General features: G+C 35.0%; 1 protein-coding gene across 1 annotated transcript in view; it reads right to left on the reverse strand.

The window, feature by feature from the left end:
• Nucleotides 1–552: 552 nt before the first annotated feature.
• Nucleotides 553–14,736, reverse strand: part of LOC127509475 (Fc receptor-like protein 5) — a 102,109-nt gene continuing 87,925 nt past the window's right edge. The window contains exons 15-22 of the mRNA XM_051888266.1: nt 6,828–7,100; nt 6,474–6,716; nt 6,275–6,379; nt 4,406–4,507; nt 3,959–4,009; nt 3,717–3,794; nt 3,545–3,604; nt 553–3,467 (exon numbers count right to left, since the gene is read on the reverse strand). Coding sequence (XP_051744226.1) covers nt 3,427–3,467; nt 3,545–3,604; nt 3,717–3,794; nt 3,959–4,009; nt 4,406–4,507; nt 6,275–6,379; nt 6,474–6,716; nt 6,828–7,100 — 953 coding nt within the window. The 3' untranslated portion in view covers nt 553–3,426. The remainder of the gene's footprint in view (nt 3,468–3,544; nt 3,605–3,716; nt 3,795–3,958; nt 4,010–4,405; nt 4,508–6,274; nt 6,380–6,473; nt 6,717–6,827; nt 7,101–14,736) is intronic.

The raw sequence follows: 14,736 nt of genomic DNA on the forward strand, positions 1-14,736 counted from the left end.
ATAAGAACTTTTAAGTAAAATTGGGGTCAGAAAGATTTTTTTTTCTTTTTTTTTTTAATGAAAGTATTTTCAAAAATGCATTAAAAGCAGTAATGTGAAATATTATTTCTATTTAAAATAACCGCTGTCTAAATATTAATATATTTTAAAAGGTAATTTATTTCTGTGATGGCAAAGGTGAATTTTCAGCATATTACAATGATTTCTGTAGGATCATGTGACACTGAAGACTCTTTAAATATACTATTTTAATATATTTTTATCAAAACCACCATTAAGTCTTTTGGTGTCTTCAGTGTCACATGATCCTTAAGAAATCATTCTAATTCACTGATTTGAAAAACATTTCTTCTTATTATCAATGTTTTGATGCTTAATATTTTTGTGGAAACATTTTTTTCAGGATTTTTTGAGAAATAGAAAGTACACTTTATTTGAAATAGAAATCTTTTGTAACACAAATGTCCCTTTTGATCATTGTGTCCTTGCTGAATAAAAGTATTAATTTCTTTAAAAAAAAATATATATATATATCAGTGGCGTGCAGTGGTGTTCTGAAATGAGGAGGCATTTTTTATTTATTTATGAATCAAATGTAAATTCATGTGCATTACTCTTAACGTTGACACATCTTCCTTGTTAAATGAACATTACTTTACATTACATCAAAAAAGAAAAAAAGAAACCAAATACAATTTTATTTTGTAATTTTACATTAACAATGTATTGTAATAAATGTTCTATTTATCAAAACCAAAACAATCTCATCAAGTTAGTGTTTTAAGCATTTCTACATTAATTCCAAAATAATAACTAAAGGCTGTAACAATTTAAACAATATATTTTATTTGTGTATTGATGTTTTTCTTTTTAATAGTCAACTTAGTCTATTTCGGATCACCAGTCATGCTCCGTAAACACCGTCTGTCACAGACACGAAGATGTATTTTTAATTTCACCAGCTGATTGCACTAAAAATCATATTCTCAGTCCATTTCAAATTTGTATTTTGACGTGACATAAAGCGGTGATATCTAACTGGGTGATCTGTTTACTTACTTTTCAATTAGTCTTCCCATTGACGCCATTATTTGTTCATTCAAACTGACGCGCGGAACGTGCACATAAACAAGAGGCGGGATTTATCGCACAAACCAATCGTATCCAATCATAACCAATTACATCCAATCACAGCGAAATGGAGACATTGCCTCCTCTCACGTGACTTTCCCCCATTCATTCTCAATTACCCCCACAAAACCCACCGCATGCCGGGGTCTGATGATTTTCTATGGTTTTCTATGAGAGCAAAGGGAGGCATGACTCCTGCTGTAACTTTACCTGCGGGTGTCGCTGTTGGGCAGTGTTCCTTAAGAAATACGAGTGACTTGCACTCTTTTTAATGTCGTAATTTGTAATATTTGTGTTGTTTTATATGTAATATGGATTATTTTCTCATCCTATTTTTTTTGAGGAGGCACTGCCTCCCTTGCCTCCTTGGAGGAAATGCCCCTGATTATATATACATATATAAGAATCTTACCCCAAGCTTTTGAACAGCAGTGTATATAATACTGAGAAAAAATTTCTGATACACTCAAATAAACAAAAACAAAAAAGAACATAAATAGCACAAGACAAACAAGCAAGCTATATAACCTTGTGACTAATGTATTTCGATGTTGTTGTTTTTTTCCTCATTTGTTTGTGATTACTGTATAAGGTTTTTTAAGACTGCATGCATGAAGAGCTATTTCTAGATTTCTAGACAATGGAATATTTAAAAAAAAAAAAAAAGTAGTTTCACTAGGCTATGTACATATACATTTAAAGAAAACTTTTCTGGACCTGATGTGTCCATGATCATATGAACCTATAGAAATACATTTAAACCAAGAAGACAGAAAAGAAAAAAGGAAACTTGGTCACTTACTCAACAGTCTGAACAGAAATAGTCTTTCACTGAATATTCTGTTCCCTCAGTTGTCAAATGATCAGCTGCTGCTGCTGGTATTAACCAATACGTTGACTTTTTTCTAATGAATAATCTTCTCATTGCTTTTCAGAGATTAACATTGTACAACCCCAATACCAGAAAAGATAGGACATTTTGTAAAATGCAATAAAAACCATAATCTGTGATTTGTTAATTCCCTTGAATCTTTTTTTAACTGACAAAAGTACAAAGAAAAGATTTCTGATGTTTTCACTGACCAATATAATTGTATTTTGTAAATATAAACAAATTTTGATTTTGATGGCTGCAACACACTCCAAAAAAGTTAGTACAGAGGCAAAATAAAAGTGAAAAGATTATAATCAAGTTACACTGTTTTTTTTTTTAACAGTCCACAATCAGCAGATGAATTGGTAATAAGTGAGGGTATAATGTTTGGGTGTAAAAGAGCTTCTCAGTCTTTGCAAGAAAAGATGGTTCATGGCTCACCACTTTGTGCCAAATATCATGAGAGAATTGTCGGACAATTCAAAAATCACATTTCTCAATGCAAGATTGCAAATAATTTGTCTTTCACCATCTACCATACATAATATTGTAAAAAGATTCAGGGAATCAAGAGAAATCTCAGTCTGTATAGGGCAAGGTAGGACACCTCTGTTAAATGTGTGTGACCTTCAAACCCTCAGATGGCACTGCATGAGAAACAGAGTTTCATGCCACAGAGTTCTCTGGCCCAAGCTCATCTCAGATGATCCAAAAGACAGTGGAAATGTGTGCTGTGGTCAGAGTCCATGTTTCAGCTTGTTTTTGGAAAAAAAACAGACATTGAGTTCTCAGTCCCAAAGACGAAAGGGAGCATCTGTCATGATATAGGTGTGACTTGCATTTGTGTGAAGGAATCATTGACGTGGACGCATATATTTGGATTGTACAGAGACATAAACTGCCATCAATATGACATCTTTCCTGGGAAGCACGACAAAGCCAGAACTCATTCTGTTCATCAGAGTGGTTTCTAGACACTCTACACCGTACAGTGGATGTGTCTGACTGACTGCAGTCCAGATCTGTCTCTTATTGAAAATGGTCCATCATGAAAAGGAGAATCAGACAAAGATGACCACAGACTGTTGAGCAGCTGACTTGTATCAGGTGAGATTGAGTAAAAAATCCACTTGCAAAATTGGAATAATTAGTATTCTCATTTCGCAAATGATTAAAAATTGTAATTGAAAGGAAAGGTGATGTGACACAGTGGTAAACATGCTTCTGTCCCAACTGTCAGTTAAATAAATGTTAAAGAGAATCAACAAATCACAGATTCCAACTTTTCTGGAATTGGGGTTGTATCTGAAGCACATGAAGGCTTACTAATATTACAGTCAGTTCTGGTAAATCTATTGCCTTCAAGTGATCCTTCAGTAAACTCATCAGCATCCTGGGATTGAAGTTTCTCCTCCGGGTATTTATATAACCTGAGCATACGTCGCATCACTAGATCCAGCACCTGAAAATATATCAAAAAAATTCAAAATGCACTGATTTCTTGTGAATTGTGATTGATGTTTTTAGTTTGACACTCACCTTGATCTGTTTCCAGCTTCAGTTTAGAGTACAGGACGTCACAACTCTCAGTGTTTTTGTCTAGAAGAAGCCAACAGTTCATATCTCTAGTGCTTACTGTACGTCCAACAGTGATATGAAATATAACATTATAACATGCTAAAAAAGAGCAGAGACTTTTGTGTCGGTTTACCTTTGTTTTCTTTCTCTTTCTTCTGTTTGTTTGTAGATTTGAGTTCAACCTCAGCATATGTGATCTCACTTACACCGTCTACAATGAACAACAGAGAAAGAAATAAGACACTTGGTTGAACTTGATTTCCTTTGCAAAAATCACAGTGACACAAAAAACGATGGATTTGATTTCCAGTTTCTTTAGAGAAGAACTACTGAACTCATAATGACATAAAATACTGTAAATGACATCAATATTACCTGTGCTTATGTCTTTATTAATAGCAACTGAGTCATAGACATGTGCAGTTCCTGTAATAAATTAATACATTAATTAATTTCCAATTATATTTTTAAATACAATTTTAAAATATTTTTATCATCCATCTTATAAATTCAATCCCACAGAAAAATATTGATTTCATGTTTACATAAACTTAAAAAATAAATCACTAGACATAATATTTCATGTGCAATTAACATTCTAAATTACAGAAAAAAAAATATTTTGTTGTGTATTTTTGATCAAATAAAACCAAATGACATCTAGCTGAAATATATACAGTATGTCAGACAAATATCTTGTTAAACTTTAAAAGAGTGAAATATAATTTCTGTCCTGTTAGTTAAAAGTTATTTCTAAGTGTCTTTCATTTCAGCTTGTAAAGATTTATGGGTATTTATTAATGGTAATGAATAAAGTCTGACCAGACAGCGGTGTGTTGTATCCGGCTTCACTCTGGTTCTGCTCTGATGTCTGACTGATGTTCTGCTGTTGACTGACAGCAGAGGGAGACTCAGATCTTCCACCTAGTCAAACACAAACTGGGTCAATGTTTTGAGGAAAACTGACTTTTCATCTCTTTCATGTTTGAGAATGACAAACTGTTTAATGACATGTTTTTATTTATTTATCACATTATGTTTACATTAATCTGCCTCACTGCCTGCTGTCTTCAGACAGCAAATAAAACCTGATAAATGACTAATTTGCAGTGCTTTACAGTACATATGCACTATATCAAACAACTACACTGTAAAAAAAAGTTGAGTGAATGTATTGTTTTTTTGTTTTTGTTTTTTTTGCACTGACTCAGTTAAGTTGTATTTAATTAGAATATTAAGTATGTTCAATTTGACATTTAATGTTGTTTGAACTTATAAAGTTTACTTGGATTAACTTTATGAAGGTAAGGTGAACTTACTTGAAGTTTTCATTACAAACGTTAACTGTAAAATATGTTTTTTGTTCACTCAACTTAACTTTTAGAGGTACTAATTTTCACTGACATATTTAAGTTTTAATTACTTAAAATATTAAGTATTTTCAACTTGACAAATTTAGTTATTTGAACTTACAGTTTTCAATACCAAAGTTCATGTTCATGTAAATTTAGCTTATTTTATTAATTCAACAAAATAAATATTTTTTTTTTTACTTTTTCTTTCATGTCAATTGGAAATTTTATTTCAAATGTTTCAGCCATGTTTCGGTTGAGAACTTTATTCCCATTTAAATTCATTTACTGTGAATAATAACTGATCTGATTTCAGCCACTGAAACATCAACTGCAATTAAATTAAATTTCTCAAGATCTGAGCAGAAGATGATTAAACAACTCCAAAAACAGCTTTATCATCTTCACTTATTACAGACCAGTTTGACTTTATTTCTTTCATAAGTTGTTTTTGGACTAAAGGAAATGCTGTTCACCAAAATACTTGTTTAATCATCCTCTGCTGAGATCTTGAGAGATTTAATTTAATTGTTTGCAGTTGATGTTTCAGTGGCTGACATCAGATCAGTTATTATTTGAGGTAGAAATGAATTTAAATGTGAATGAAAAAGTTCTCAGCCGAAACATGGCTGAAACATTTGAAATAAAAGAATTATTTACAATTGAAATAAAAGAATTATTTATTAGGGTCAGCTAAGAAAATAAGTCAAATTAGGTTAAATGAACATGAGCTGTGGTAGTGAAAACTTAAAAAAGTAAGTTCACTTTACTTTCATGAAATTATTCCAACTAAACTTTACAAGTTCAAATACATTTGTCAAGTTGAAAATACTTAAAATTCTAAGTCAATTCTGAGTCAATGTAAAAGGATAATTCAAAGAGTTAAGTTAAAGAAACTACCTTTTTACAGTGTTTATGCCATCAAAATCAAAATTTGTTTATATTTTCAAAATACACTTAAGTTGGCCAGTGAACACATTGAAAATCTTTTCTTTGTACTTTTGTCAGTTAAATAAAGGTTCAAGAGAATTAACAAACCTTAGATTTTTGATCTTATTGCATTTTACAAAATGTCCCTGCTTTTCTGGTAATGGGGTTGTAGATGATATAAATATTTTTATCAATACTTTTCAGAATTGAAGTAACAAGCCTAATTTAAGATGGTCTCCCAGCCTGACCAGCTGAAAACTGCCCAAAAACAACTAGCAAACATACCAGCTTTAGACCAGCTAAGTCCAGAAGACCAGCTTAGACTGATGTAAGATGGCAGCTCAAAAGGTTTAGAAACAGAGCTAGTGTCTGAAAATGTGTCACTGAATTTTAATGTGAGATGATAAACCTTTGTTGTTTCTGAAGCGCCACAGCAGGACCAAGAAGACAATGATCAAAAATACAGCTGTCAGTCCTGCAGTCACTCCAATTATCAGACCATCAGATCCTGATGCTGGGGATACAGAGATACAAGTATTTTTACATTTAGATTATTGCTGTAAATTGTACAGGAACATTTAAACCGTGTTTATAGTTTTTACTCTCACCTCTGACTGAGATCCAGCTCTTGGGCGACTCTCCTCTCTCTGGGTGTTTGCAGTAGTAGAAACCCTCATGTGACTTTGAGACAGTAGAGATGATCATCTCTGTAGTTTGACTCTGGATGAGTGATCCATCTTTATAGAAATCAGCTCTGACGATTGATGGGGTTGCAGACTTATTTAAACAGCGTAGAGTCAGAGTATCTCCTTCAGTCACAGGATGAACAGGACTCTCCAGAATCACACCAACTACAGAAACACAGGAAACATGCAATCCCTTATGGAAAATAAGTTTATTCAAGTGTGCTATTAGTATACCTATTTTAAACTAAAAATAAGAAAGTATACTTTCAAACTCACCTGATACTGTCAGTGTAACTTCATCACTGATGTTTGATCTGCGTGATCCTTCAGTGTCTGATCCATTACAGGAGTATTTACCTGCATCAGACTCATTAACAGACCTGAATGTGTGTTCCTGTAGTTCACTGAAAACACTGGTTGAACCTTCTTTATACCAGTTGAACCGCCATCTAGTGACTCCTTCAACATCAATGTCACATCTGAGAGTGACTGTCTCTCCACTGAATACATGTTGATCAGGTTTAATGATCACTTTGGGTTTTGGTCTTTCTGTAGAACAACAACAAATCACAATTAAAAATACTCAACAGTCAGAGTCGGTTTGGGAATATCTGTCAATATAAAATTATTGGGAATTTGGGAAATGTTCTGAAATGTTTTCAACAAATCTCATTCTCTCACTGGTAAATTAATTAATTTTTTTTTAGGGTTCATGACATGAAAAAAAAAAAAAAAAAAATCACATTTTCCTTGGTCTTTTGGCATATAAGAGGTCTTTGTATGATTATTACATCCTGCAAGTTCCATAACTTGAAAATGTCCTCGTCATCAATAAAAAAGCATTTATATAATCAAGCTGTAAAAAAAGCTTTGTTTGGAACAGAGGTGTCATGTGATGTCACAGGGGTACACTTGCATACGACTGCCTCTGGAGCAAGACAACAACGCCTACTTTTACATCGGCCCTATCCCAAATGGCACACTTCATGTGCACTTTCGGTCTTGTGGACTTTCAATGGCCGCTGCATTAAATCCCTTAAGTCCACAAGACCGTAGGGTGTCCCATTCCTTATTTAAGCTTAAAGAAGGGTGTTCGTGAGCGCCCCCTTTGCGGATGCTATGCGCCCTCGATGCGCACTTCAGCTGAGCCCGCAAGACTGCGAGCTACGCAGAGGACTTTACCCGGCAGTCAAAGCGGCATTACGTCGTTGAAGTGCGGACTCAGAGGAAGACCGTGAGGGTTTAGGGTGCCATTTGGGACAGGGCCATCACCATCATCGCATCGTTGTCCCTTTCCACTGATGTTCAGTCCATGAGAAGCGAGTGGATCTAAAGCTGTGTGATAATAACAAGATTGCGATGCCATGCAGATGTTGTGTTGTTCCTGGCTGTGGAGAAACATCTTTGCATAAACTGCCGAAGGATCCTGATGTCAGAGAAAAATGGATTCAGTTTATTTTTAACAAACGTCCTAGTCACGTCAGTGCTGACTCATATGTTTGTACTGTACATTTTACCAGCGGCTGTTTTGAGAACAAATCACAATAGGAGACTGGCTTTGCCCAAAAACTTTTGCCTAATACTAGTATTTATACTTCAAAGAACGCTCTCTTTATAATGGCTGAAGCGGTCAATCACGCAGCGCGAGTTTATCTGGACACTTGCCAAAATTTTATATTACACTCTTACACTACATAATTCTCTTACTGTATTTACATCATGTTTGCATTGTTAGTTACGGTAAAAGCATTTCGTGAGAGTGTGAAATTGTGTTGCAATGACAAGATCACTGCATTCACGCGATCAACAGACTGTCATCTGCTCAATGTTAAAGGGTTAGTTCACCCAAAAATGAAAATTATGTCATTTATGGCTCCACCTTACCTTTCCACACTTTTGACTGAGCACCATCCAACAAGATCACTTCGGTCATCTAATCAGAGACTCGTCTATCCCTAAATCAAGGTTAAAATGTAGGGGGGACCTTTTTTTCCGTAGTTGGCCCTAGACTCTGGAATGACTTGCCCATTTCGATTAGACTGGCTTCATCTTTATCTGTTTTTAAATCTAAGTTAAAAACATATTTGTTTGAAAAAGCATATAATACATGTTGAAGCACCCTTACATTGTATTTTATTGTCATAACGATGAAGCACTAATTTTAGTCTATTTTATGGTATTTTTCTACAATTCTTTGTGTATGTGTTTTATTGCTTAATAATTTTTTGTTTTTTTACTTTCTGTGTTTTCTGTGTTTTTAGTAATTGTAAAGCACATTGGACAATGTAGGTTGTATTTAATTGTGCTATATAAATAAATTGCCATTGCCATTTATTACTCACCCTCATGTCGTTCTACACCTGTAAGACCTTCGTTCATCTTCGGAACACAAATTAAGATATTTTTGATGAAATCTGATGTCTCAGTGAGGCCTCTATTGCCAGCAATGACACCGAACTTCTCAAGATCCAGAAAGGTACTCAAAACATATTTAAAACAGTTCATGTGAGTTCAGTGGTTCTACCTTAATTTTATGTCTAATGATGGGCGATTTCAAAACACTGCTTCAAATCTTTTGTTTCGAATCAGTGATTCGGAGCGCCAAAGTTACGTGATTTCAGCAGTTTGGCAGTTTGATATGTAATCCGAACAACTGAATGGAAACAAAAGATTCAAAGCAGTGTTTTGAAATCGGCCATCACTGGATATTGTTGAAAAGTATTATTTAGTTTTTTTGGCACACAAAGTATTCTCATCGCTTTATAATATTAAGGTAAACCACTGTAGTCACATGAACTGTTTTAAATCAAGCATTCTGCGTTAGTTGAGGCAGGCCTCGTAGTCAAGCTCTGCTATCAACTGATTCACAAATTCCAACCCCACCCATATCAGCTGATCTGATTTCTATGGACTCAACAGAGTACCTCAGGGATGACGTGTTTTTGTAGGCCGACCCGGAAGTTAGTGGCGCACTGGTTCCCTCCATCGAAAGCCAATGCATTTTTCCCATAGACTTTTGGAAAATTGCAAAAAATAAGCTCTGTGTTTAACAAAGGGTTATGACACTTACACGTTTTGTTTATCAAGATAATCTTTACAAGTTAACACAATATTTATACATTTTGAAGCCTAAATAAAGTCATCAGATATAAAAAGCTAACAGTAGGCTATAAACGGACTACAGCACACCATGGTCGCAGATCAACGTCACCACCACAAGCTTCCTCAAACTAAAGCATGTTTATCAGGCATTTTGGGAGACACAACAAGTGAATATGGAAATAAATTATACATCAATATTCCTATGAAATATTAGATATTATTATTAAAATGTTGCCAATTATTACTCCAATTATTACATCTTTTTTCATTAAATGTTGCGCCAAGAACACATTAATATGCAAATTAGATACAGTGTACATTGCATTGAATGGGAATATTAATTTATGGCCATTTTAACCACATATTGCATAAAGTAAAATGGTGTATCAATTCATTCCATTATATCTTTCATAACATAGTTGAGAATCATCTTTATACAAATTTTGGTTAAAAAAAAAATCCTGAAACCCAAAAAGTTATTGTGCGTTTTTCAAATGTTCTAATGAAGGATTTGTGCAATTGAGAAATATAATTTTCTCTTTCACTTATGTTGTTATAATAAAATATAACTTTGTGAATTGGATCTCGCCCAGGGTGTAATTCAATGTAGAACCGCCACTGCCGAAGTAGTTCCAGGTATTCTCAACGAAGCAAGAGCACAGTTGATGCTGTAATCATATCATTTTGGCAAACGTTTTTACTGGTTCTTTGGCTCTGGAGGGTGTTTCGTTTGCAGTCATCAGGTGTTCACTAGATCAGTCACAGTCACTGCTGCTCAAACGCGGTGTTTTTGCTTTAAAACAGAAATAGAAGATTCGTTGCATATGGACCGTAGTGATGGTATGGTTATACCGGGACTCCGAAGCTCTGACGCAGTTTTCAAAGCACATTGTATCACACCAAAGACTATAGATATAGGGACTTTGATCACACGCTGTCAATACGTGATTGATTGATTGACGTTTTGAAGCTTCGAACGTCATGCAGTATCGGTAGATCAGGACAGCTGGTTTAAAATTTTGAAAATTGGCGCTTCGTGAGCCGCGCATAAAAGGGAAATGCATTTATTTTTGTTTGTTTAACAGAACATAAGGGTTAATATTTATTCAGACTTCCGATGTTTTACCATACAGATTGTGTCAAAACAGTGTTAACATGAAAACATAGTTATGAAATTGTATATGCCCAGACTGTACTAGACTAGATATGACCCTTCAATATATTTGCACTCTGCAGCTCACTACATGCGTAGTCATCTATAGCCAAATCTACATTTATAAAATGTATGACTGCTTGGCCTCACTTCAGTTCTTCTGTGCCACTTTCTCCATAGCTGCACTGCCTTCAACCAAAAGTATGGTCACCTGCGCTGCCTGGATCCATCCACCATCAGCGTACTAGAAAATCCATCTATTTGTTTCGGGCTTTAAAGAGGGAAACCTCAAACCTCATGATCAGCTTTTCCCTTTTGCTCATGGTTTTCTCAGAGGTGGCGAGTTTTCCACACGCACAAATTATTTTAATCTGTCACATGACCTCACAATTTCTGATGTATCAAATTATTCGCACCACTTCATATTTCTAAAGCACTCTAAAACTGATAGGAACCAGAAAGGAATAGTCATTTGTATCTCTGAATCTAACTCTGCTTTTATCCTCTGTCATCTATGTTGGGCTACCTGAGGAGCCGTCCACAAGCTGGTCAGCAGGACACATTATTTGCCACGGAGGAGGGAAAGCCCATGTCCAGGGCCTGGTTTGCCTCCCATCTACGCCCTCTCTGCAATGCTACGAGCTTCCCCAGAGCTTCCTTCATTCACTGTGCCATGTGCTGCTACAACCGCAGCTTCCTCCACTCCGGTCTCTACATTGAAGGCCATGGGGTGATGGTCTTCAGCTGCTTATGAACGTTACCTCCGGCCGATGCTCGAGCCATCCTTGAGAAAAGCAATGAGTGCTGCTCCCTGATCCATGGCTTGAAAATAAATATTATGGCTTCAATAGCTGTTGGGCCTATTTACATTTAAATACTGTAAATTTGACCGCAGATGCGTGATGACGCTGCGTGTGCTTTTGGTGCGTGTCCACTGGCAAGAGCAGAGCGAGCGTTTTCAATTAGTTTCTTTGAAGTTGAGCGTGAAGTTCGGAAAAGCTGAAGCAAATTACATTCACGGGATTCATTGCACAGGGTATGAGAGAGTTGTGAGAAACGCGTGCTTTGCTTGATGTTTACACTTGCTGTTTGTGGTCTCACCCAAATGCTCTACGAAGGCATCATTTATGTTGTTTGGATTGATGTGGGCTTATATATAAAAATATGAAATTCACTGACGGAAGGCTGCTTTTGATTTCAAATTCTCACGTGCGCTTTGGGAAAAGCACTCACGCATGCGACTAGTGCTTAAATGTACTTGCTTCTCAAAATGCTTTTGACGCAAAATTAAAAAAAAAAAAAAATTGCTACATTCCTCTTGCTAGCTTCACATAGATCGATTGGCTCTTAAATTCAGTAAGATTAGCTTTCTGAAACGCTCATTTTGGTTTCTCTGCTGGCTCTTCAATTTAGCAGGAAGAGCCAGGGAGGATCACCTGGTATGGTCTGTTTGGGGGGGAATTTTGTGCTGCTCTCCCAGTTAAAAAAATGGGAGGTTGTCCCCAGAAGCTGCTGCTGTTCCCGGTCTTAGCTTTCATGGAGCTCATGAAAAGGACGGGGAATTTAGAACAGAGCCATACCACCAAATGTAACTTCAGCAAAATATGCCAATAAAAAATTGACTAAAAAGTTTGTCTCTGGTAATTTTTTGACTTAAGTGGTCCTGACTCAAATATGTTTTTTTTGTACCTTTCTAGATCTTGAGAGGTTCTGTGGCTTTGCTCTCAATAGAGTCCTCACTGAGCCATCAGATTTCATCAAAAATATCTTAATTTGTGACAAGCTGTGTTTCGTGAATGAATCGTCAATGATTCAATGACCTATTCATAAATACAGCCACTTGCTTTGATACTGAAAGAATGAAGGACTCGATGATTCACTCATAAAGACAGTGACTTACTGCCACCTACTGGCGGTTTCAATTTAATATTTAATGTTTTTATCATCATTGTATTTATTGAACTTTTTTTTTTAAAGCATTATTTACTTTATAAAGGTATTTATAAAGGTAAAAAAAAAAAAAAAATGCACTGGAAAAATCGATTTAAGAGGGCAAATATTGTCCTTTAATGGAAAGTGAAAGAGGGGGTACCGAAAGATGTTAATGCCTCAGGGGGTACAACACTAACCATGACAATAAAAAGTTTGAGATCCACTGAAAAGGGATATGTAAAATTGCACAAGTGCTACTGCTAAGAGTGCAGTGTCAATACAGCCTGTTACCTTGATTCAAAGTTTTCATAAGCTTAAATTAATTGGTCTAAAGAGAAAAATTGTAATGACTATTTTGTCTAAAGACTACATATAGAATAGCTATCAAAAGTAATGTTGGTAACTGTAGTTTGACTAAAAGTAATGACTAAGACTTGACAAAAATGTGATGAATTTTCACTGACTAAAACTAGACTAAAATATTAAAGACAAAATTTACAAAAATGTGACCAAGACTAAAGAGCATTTTTGTCTGAAGATTAAGACTAAATCAAAAATGGCTGCCAAAATTAACACTGAAACCCACAATCTTTGAGTTAATAATCTAGAGCTCGAGCCACAGTGTCACACCACCAACATCTACACCAGCAGTCAAAGAGACACACCGTTCAACAAAGTGTTGTGCAGCTGCAGCAGTTTACATGAACATTAAAAATCATCTGCAGTAGATTATAGTGTTGATAAATTGGTATCGTTTCTGACCAGTAGGTGGTGCTGTCACCAAACCTGACATCTCTGATCAGATAAATGGACCGACAAAGATATATTCATAATAATTCAAAGAAAATCTTTGTTTTGGAGGATTGGTGGAAAAGAGGTGTTTGTTGAACATGATGGATAAGAATGGATGTTTCTGGAGTTATAGTGATTTCTTCACCCAATTCAATTTCAATTGTAAGAAAAACGATTATATGAAAGTTAAGTGTCACTTTACCAATGATTAGTATGTTAAAAGGGGTTTTAACATATTTCATCATTCCCAAGGTATTTGATCATAATTTAGGCAAAATAAGTGATACTGTAAGGAGTGAACACTAATAAGATTATAAGGAATTGTCTTGTGCAGGAAAGATATCCTGGTCATATAAGAAGAGATTACAGTTTTCAACATCTCAGTAGGAAATCAGTAAAGGAATTCAGAAGCAAATATCTTTTATTTCCCATTCGACCTAAATGTAAAGAGCATTTTACAAATGATGTATGATATTTATCCAGCTAAGATTTAATGTGGATTCAACACTTGCCAAATTTGTAATAATGATATTGAAACTGTTGATCATTCATTTTACAATGTAATTCAGTTAATATATTTTGGACTGAGGTATTTACTTGGAAAATATAAAACAAAAAAATATCTATATTTTTCCATTTATTACTTGGGATATGGTGAAATTTGGAATACATTTTTAGGACAAAAATGTGGACTTTGTTATATAATTGTTTACTTCTTATTTCTTTTTTCTTTCTTTTTTTCCCCCATAATTTACTTCTTATTTCAAAGTTTTGAAAACAGCACCACAGCTTAATGTCTTTAAAAAGAGCAAACCCTAAATATACTTTATATATAGGCCTTAAAATTATAAGTTATAAAGGCAGGAAATTATTTGATTTGTTTAACCATTAATATTTTGTTTAACCCCCAACAGTGTATATTTATTTATACAACAGTTTGTTCTGGTTCTTGAATCTGATTGGCTGAGAGCCTTTTCCAGATATTCTACCAGATATCACCATGGGAACCGTTTCACTGTTTGTATCACTCCGCTTGCAGCATTTCTCACAGCGAGTGTCATGATGGACGAGCAAACCCACAATCATTTTACAAACACTACTGTTGTTGTGTCACAGAATGTAGTTTTTAGGAGAGAATGAAATTATTTACAACTCAATTATGCGACTTATAAACATAGCGTCTATTTGACAACTTGTTTAGATGTA

Source organism: Ctenopharyngodon idella, chromosome 3 (assembly GCF_019924925.1).
Source record: "Ctenopharyngodon idella isolate HZGC_01 chromosome 3, HZGC01, whole genome shotgun sequence".
In the NCBI taxonomy this organism is placed as follows: domain Eukaryota; kingdom Metazoa; phylum Chordata; class Actinopteri; order Cypriniformes; family Xenocyprididae; genus Ctenopharyngodon; species Ctenopharyngodon idella.